At 36.7% G+C, this 6,164-nt stretch overlaps 1 protein-coding gene across 1 annotated transcript; it reads left to right on the forward strand.

Moving 5' to 3' along the window:
* Nucleotides 1–1,600: 1,600 nt before the first annotated feature.
* HELRODRAFT_73799 (hypothetical protein) lies at nt 1,601–2,810 on the forward strand (the record flags this gene model as incomplete). Its single annotated transcript, XM_009014171.1, has 2 exons — nt 1,601–1,637; nt 2,599–2,810. Coding segments are annotated over 2 exons (249 nt in total), but the record flags the coding sequence as incomplete, so codon positions are not given.
* Nucleotides 2,811–6,164: the final 3,354 nt, after the last annotated feature.

Consider the following 6,164-nt stretch of genomic DNA (forward strand, 5'->3'; position numbering starts at 1 on the left):
GTATATAGATAGACACGTGCGCATACATAAGTATGTACGTACATACACACATATTTATACATTCATAATGATGTTTATGGTGATTTTTATACATGTATAATGATGTATCCAACTGTTCTGTGAATGTGTCTGTGTGGTGTACTGTGAGGTGTGTGTTTGGTGTGTCGTGTTGTGTGTGTGTGTTGTGTGTATGTGTGTGTGTGTGTGTGTGTGTGTGTGTGTGTGTGTGTGTGTGTGTGTGTGTGTGTGTGTGTGTGTGTGTGTGTGTGTCGTTCAGTTGAAAGATTTCTTCATTGAAATTCTGTGAATGTTTTATGGCCAGACTGACTAATTGCATTACCAGATGAACTGTGATGTGGTATGTATGATTCCACATTCACTGGAATACCTCATATTGTTGATGTGTTATTTCCTTTCCTTCTCCCAACAATTCTTTGGTTTTTTTTTTATTGTTTACCACTTAACATGACATGTTTATATGAAAAGTTAAATTTATTTGGTCTTTTCCATTTCCAGTTCTCACATTTTTGTTTTAATTACAGCATCAGCTTAGACAAATTGCTCAAGGTTTTGCAATCTTTTTACCCACACACATCTGTTTATTTTTTATTATTTTCAGCCATTCCATAGCTAGTAGAGTTTGCTGGTTGGTTCAGTAATGTAGCTTTCTTTTCTTATTTATTCAATTATGTTAGAGATATCATGTTTCTCAAAGTACCACAACCAATTCTCATGGGTCATTCACTCAACACGTCACTCACCACACCACGTCACTCACTTCACCACATTACTCACCACATCACATCACCCACGTGCTGTGTTGTCGGTGTAAAGTTGGTTGAGTGAAGCAGAGAAGGATGAAACTGTCACATAAACAAAAGTTTTTATCCTTATTCACGCAACCCTTCAATTAAGTTTTCAAATTTTAAATTGAGTTAGTTTTAGAAATAATCAAACGGAAAGAAGGTTTTCTTTTGGCTGCAGTGAACAGAAAATTATGAGAAAATATTGAGTTTTTTTAATGTTTTATTTGCATTTTTCCCCAGGAATTTTTGATATTTCAATGTAGAAAATAAAATTCTTTCTTGTTAGATTTAGTTGAGGTAATTGAGTTTTTTTCATGCGACGTTTGGTTTGTTCAGACTGATTTTCTCCTGGTATTTAATTCTTCATTTAAAAGAGAATGAAAATATTATCCCATCATATGTTTCATTGTTTGCCTGCCTACTCGGCTACTGATACTTTTGTTAGTAACTTTTGGAAAGAAATTTCTGAATTCTTGACATTTCTTAATAATTCTCTTTTTTGCCGGTAGGATTATTGTTATCATCATTGTAACCGACATTTAATAAACATCGTTATTATCATTGTTATCATCTTCATTATGTTGTTATCAAACTTTTTTTTATTGATATTATTACCATCATTCGTGCTGTTATTTTTTATTATTATTATTATAGTTATTGTTGTGTTGTTTTTGCAATCTCATTTATTAAAGTTATTGCTATAACTTTGGTGATGGTTGTCTGAAACGAAATTGACAGGCCAGGCTCAAGTGTTTGATTGTCTGGGTAAGGACATTTTGAAGAGAGCTTTTGAAGGGTACAATGCCTGCATATTTGCTTATGGACAAACTGGTTGGCGTTCATTTATTCATTCATTCATTCAAATTTATTCATTTATTAAATTTTTATCAGTCATTCACTCAGTTTCATTCATTCATTTAACTAAGTTCATTTGGTCTATAATATTAATGATCAGCGTATAAACGATGCTGAGTTGATGCTTGGTCGTATTTATAAATAATATGAAGGTTCAAGTTTCATAATATTTTTTTGCTATTTTGTAAACACATCCAAAGGAAAGTTGTCATATCAAAACAATGTTTCTCCCTTATAGATGGTATGAACTCAGCTGCAAATCTAGCTTAGGAACAATAATTTCTAAGTGTTATATGTTTAAATTTCAAATAGCACCTAGAAGATGAATGAACTAACTGTCTAAGGGCTGTTGAAATTATTTGTTATGTGTGTATGAACATAAACCAATCCACATATTATATACTGACGCACTATAATATGAGGGAATAAGCCAGTAGTGCTTCATTTGTTGACAATTAGCAATGCAATGAGCACCACCATTGATTGAGTTAAGTAACATTACATTATATTTCATTGCGTTACTGCACAACTGCATGCTCCGATGGATGGCTTAATGCTTATTTATGAGACTGCATGCTGCTATTGTTGATTGCTGTGGTATAATTGGAAGATGATGATGATAATGATGATGATGATGTTTAGATGATGATTGTGATGATGATGATGATGATGGAGTTCTTGTTTCTTTAAAAGGTTTCCAATTTCACACAACATGTGATGTACTAAGCAATGCTTGCAAATTTAATTTAAAAAAAAACTTTTTTAAGCAAGAAAAAAGAGAAAAAAGCAGTTTGAGGCAGCTTTTTTTGGTGATAACATCTCAAGATAATACGTTGTTTTGAGGAGCAGTCAGAAATAAATTAAACATTTTTTAAAAATTTGTATAAGAAAAATTGAACTAAGATTTAAAGAAAAATTTCATCGTTGCACTTGAAAGGTTCAGGCAAGTCGTACTCGATGATGGGCACGAGTGATCAGAAAGGAATCATCCCACGACTCTGCGATGCCCTTTTCGATGAAATTGTCCAGAGCACTGACAGCGAGACCAACTTCAAGGTGGAGGTCTCCTATCTCGAGATCTACAACGAGAAAGTCAGGGACCTCCTCGATCCTAAAGGGTTAATGGGTGGTCTTCTTTGGCGGTTGTGATGTTTCGCTGATGAATTAATTGTTGGTTGGTGGTTATATGATGATTGTTTGATGTCATGATGATTGGGATAGCTTAATGACTAATTGGCAACAATGTTATTATTAAGAAAAGAAATATTTTTTAGGATTTCATGTTTTATTATCTTCAGTATTTTCTCTTCAAGTCTTTTTTTTTAATTCTGGCTAGCAAGCAAGCGTGACATAAATTATCATTAGTCTTTATAATGGTGATGGCTATGTTGATAAAAATGATGGAAGCTGTAGGTCTTGCAAATTAATTGGGTTAAGCAGTGTGGATTGGTAAATAAACTGAATGCACAGCAGGGCGTAAGTTAATTAATTCATCAAGAAATAACACACACATGTGCTGTATAAATTCACACACACACACACACGCAAACACATATGCGCGCACACACGTACACAGAAATTCACACACAGACATTCACACACACGCGCGTTTCCTAACACTCCATCCAGATGCAAACAAATAGGATTAGCTGAGATTGTGGGACAATTTGCAACCATTTATAAGCCTTAAAAATCTTTTTAGATGGAATAAGCCTTTTTATTGAGAGGCTCTGCTCTTGGACATGCATATTTGATGGTCTGTTATCATTTGCATGAGGTCGAGAAGTTTAACGTGACATTTCTCAAGGCAAGAGCGTAGGGCTCTGTTTAATGTTGATGTTTTATTCTTATAATTCATTTTGAAAATCTTCATCACGCAGAGATTTGAATTTATAAATAAAAATTTTTATTCTAAAATATAAAAATATAATTATTCTATGTGTCTCTCTATGTTTGTACTCTAAGTAGAAATACTTTTTTTATATCAATATTATTTTGTATGCTTCTGTTATGTTTAAATGATGCTGCCTACCTTCAAAATGTTCAAACACGTTATATGAACAAAGACAGTAGCACACTACCATCTTGTGTTTCTGTACTAACAATAATAACAACTAAACAACAGTAATATATCTTCTACTATCAAACAACGGCGTATCATTGTTCTTATCTGACTTGCACTTTATCAATGCCAGAAAATCAAAGTTAACAACATACTGGGAGCTAAGCTTCTTTTTTCATCCAATGTTTTTATTATCAGATATAAATAATAATAATAATTATTATTAATATTTTGCCAATAAAACTTGTAGCTACTTGCTGTCATTATTATTATTATTATTCGTTGTTGGGTGTTTTTTCATGCCCTACATAAATGTTTCAGCACTTGATGTTTCATGATAAGCATGCCTGATGTGATGAACTAACTAACTGTTCATTCACTACTCATGGGTATGTATGCATTCATCCATTTGTTTTTCTCACATGTCAACTTATATTCAACAAGTTTTCATATCAATTCTACACATTTATAATAATAATAATAATAATAATAATACAAACAACAACACACGTTTAGACGACATTTTCTCCGTGATCGGGGGTTGCCGTTTGGCTACCTATGATGAAACCGAAATACCCCTCGACGCCATCCACATCTGTCACTCGCCTCAGTATCACGCAACCCCGCTTTCACCCTGTCCTTCTCCACCTGCTCTCTCCATCCCAATCGCGGACGACCCCTTTCTACCACTCCTTCAACCTCGAACTCCAACGCTCGCCTAATCCCGACCCTTTCATCCCTTCTCAACACACGCCCATACCACCGCAATCTCGATCTCCTTATCAATGTCACAATGTCCTCATTCAGTCCCATCATCGACATCAGCTCTGTACTACTCCTCCTATCCTTCACTTTAACCCCACACATCATCCTCACCATAGCTCTTTCAGCCCTCTGCAGTACACTTTCTTCCTCTCTCCTCAACACCCAAGTTTCACCACCATATACCATCGCTGCTTTCACACATGCTTTATATACCCTCCCTTTCATCTTCACTGACCATTTCTTTCCACACAATACCCTACCCAGTTCCCTAAATTTCATCCATCCCACACGAACTCTAGCCGTAACTGCGCTCAAACATCCTCCATCCGCGTTCAGCTTATCCCCTAAGTAAACAAAGCTTTCCACTCTTTCAATACCACCACTCAACCCCGTCCTTGCGTCCGTCCTATTAATCACACCATGAACACATTTCTTACATTTGAACGTGCCTTCCACCTTTTTCAGTGCCCCCCTCACACCACTACATCTCTTATGCACCCATTTCTGACATCCTATACACAATACCGAGTTAGCCTTCACTCTCCTGTCACATACCCCACAGGGGTCTATTTTACTTATCACTCGCTCCCCACCTTCCCCACTCACCATTACATTCGTCTTATCAATATTAACTTTTAACCCTTTCTTTTCAATAAAACTTTTCCATCTGTCAAATTTTAACCGCAATTCTTCCATGCTATCAGCCATCAAGACTAAATCATCTGCATACAAAATCTCAAATAACAACCCCTCCATTATGTTTCCACACACAACATCCATCACAATTGCAAACAGAAACGGTGATAACACTGATCCTTGATGCACTCCTATCTTTACACTAAAAGCGTCCGACACCCCCCTTCCAACCCTCACCTTTGTCTTTGCCGCCCCTTCATACAGCTGCATCACAGCTTTAACAAGTCTCTCATTCACTCCTTTCTTCCTCAACGCCCATTCAATGACCTTCCTCGGTACTCGATCAAAAGCCTTTTCTAGATCCACAAAACACATGTACAATCTTCGTTTCTTCTTTCTATAATTCTCCTGCAACATTCTCACTATGAACAACGCATCCACCGTTCCCCTACCAGGCATAAACCCAAACTGCATTTCATTAACTGTCACCATATTTCTCAACCTCCTCTCAAGCACCCTCTCCACTACCTTCATTCCGTGCTCTAGCAATTTCACACCCCTATATGACCCGCAATCTCTTTTGCCCTTATACAACGGCACCAACACACTGTGTCGCCAATCCTCAGGTATACCTTCATCATCAAACATACTGTTAGCAATTCTCATCATAACTTCAATTCCTATCATCCCACTCGCTTTTATATGTTCTGCCGCCACTTCCGAAACCCCTGTCGCCTTACCTAGTTTCATTTCTCTAACTGCTTTCTCTACTTCCTCCATCGTCACCTTCTCTATAGGTCCGTGTGTGACCGCGGATTCCACATCTCCATCCCACTCATTCTCTTCATTCATCAACCTTTCCATATGAGCTCTCCACACCTGAGCTTTTTCCTCCTCATCTATGCACAACTTGCCAGATCCATCCCAAACACATCCATTCCCTATAACATCTTTCCTATCCCTCATTGACTGCTTTGCTACTTTGAACATTTTCCTCGAACTCACATCAAATTTCATTTCCTTCATTAACCTATCTCATG

This window comes from Helobdella robusta, assembly GCF_000326865.2.
Source record: "Helobdella robusta unplaced genomic scaffold HELROscaffold_13, whole genome shotgun sequence".
Lineage (NCBI taxonomy): Eukaryota > Metazoa > Annelida > Clitellata > Rhynchobdellida > Glossiphoniidae > Helobdella > Helobdella robusta.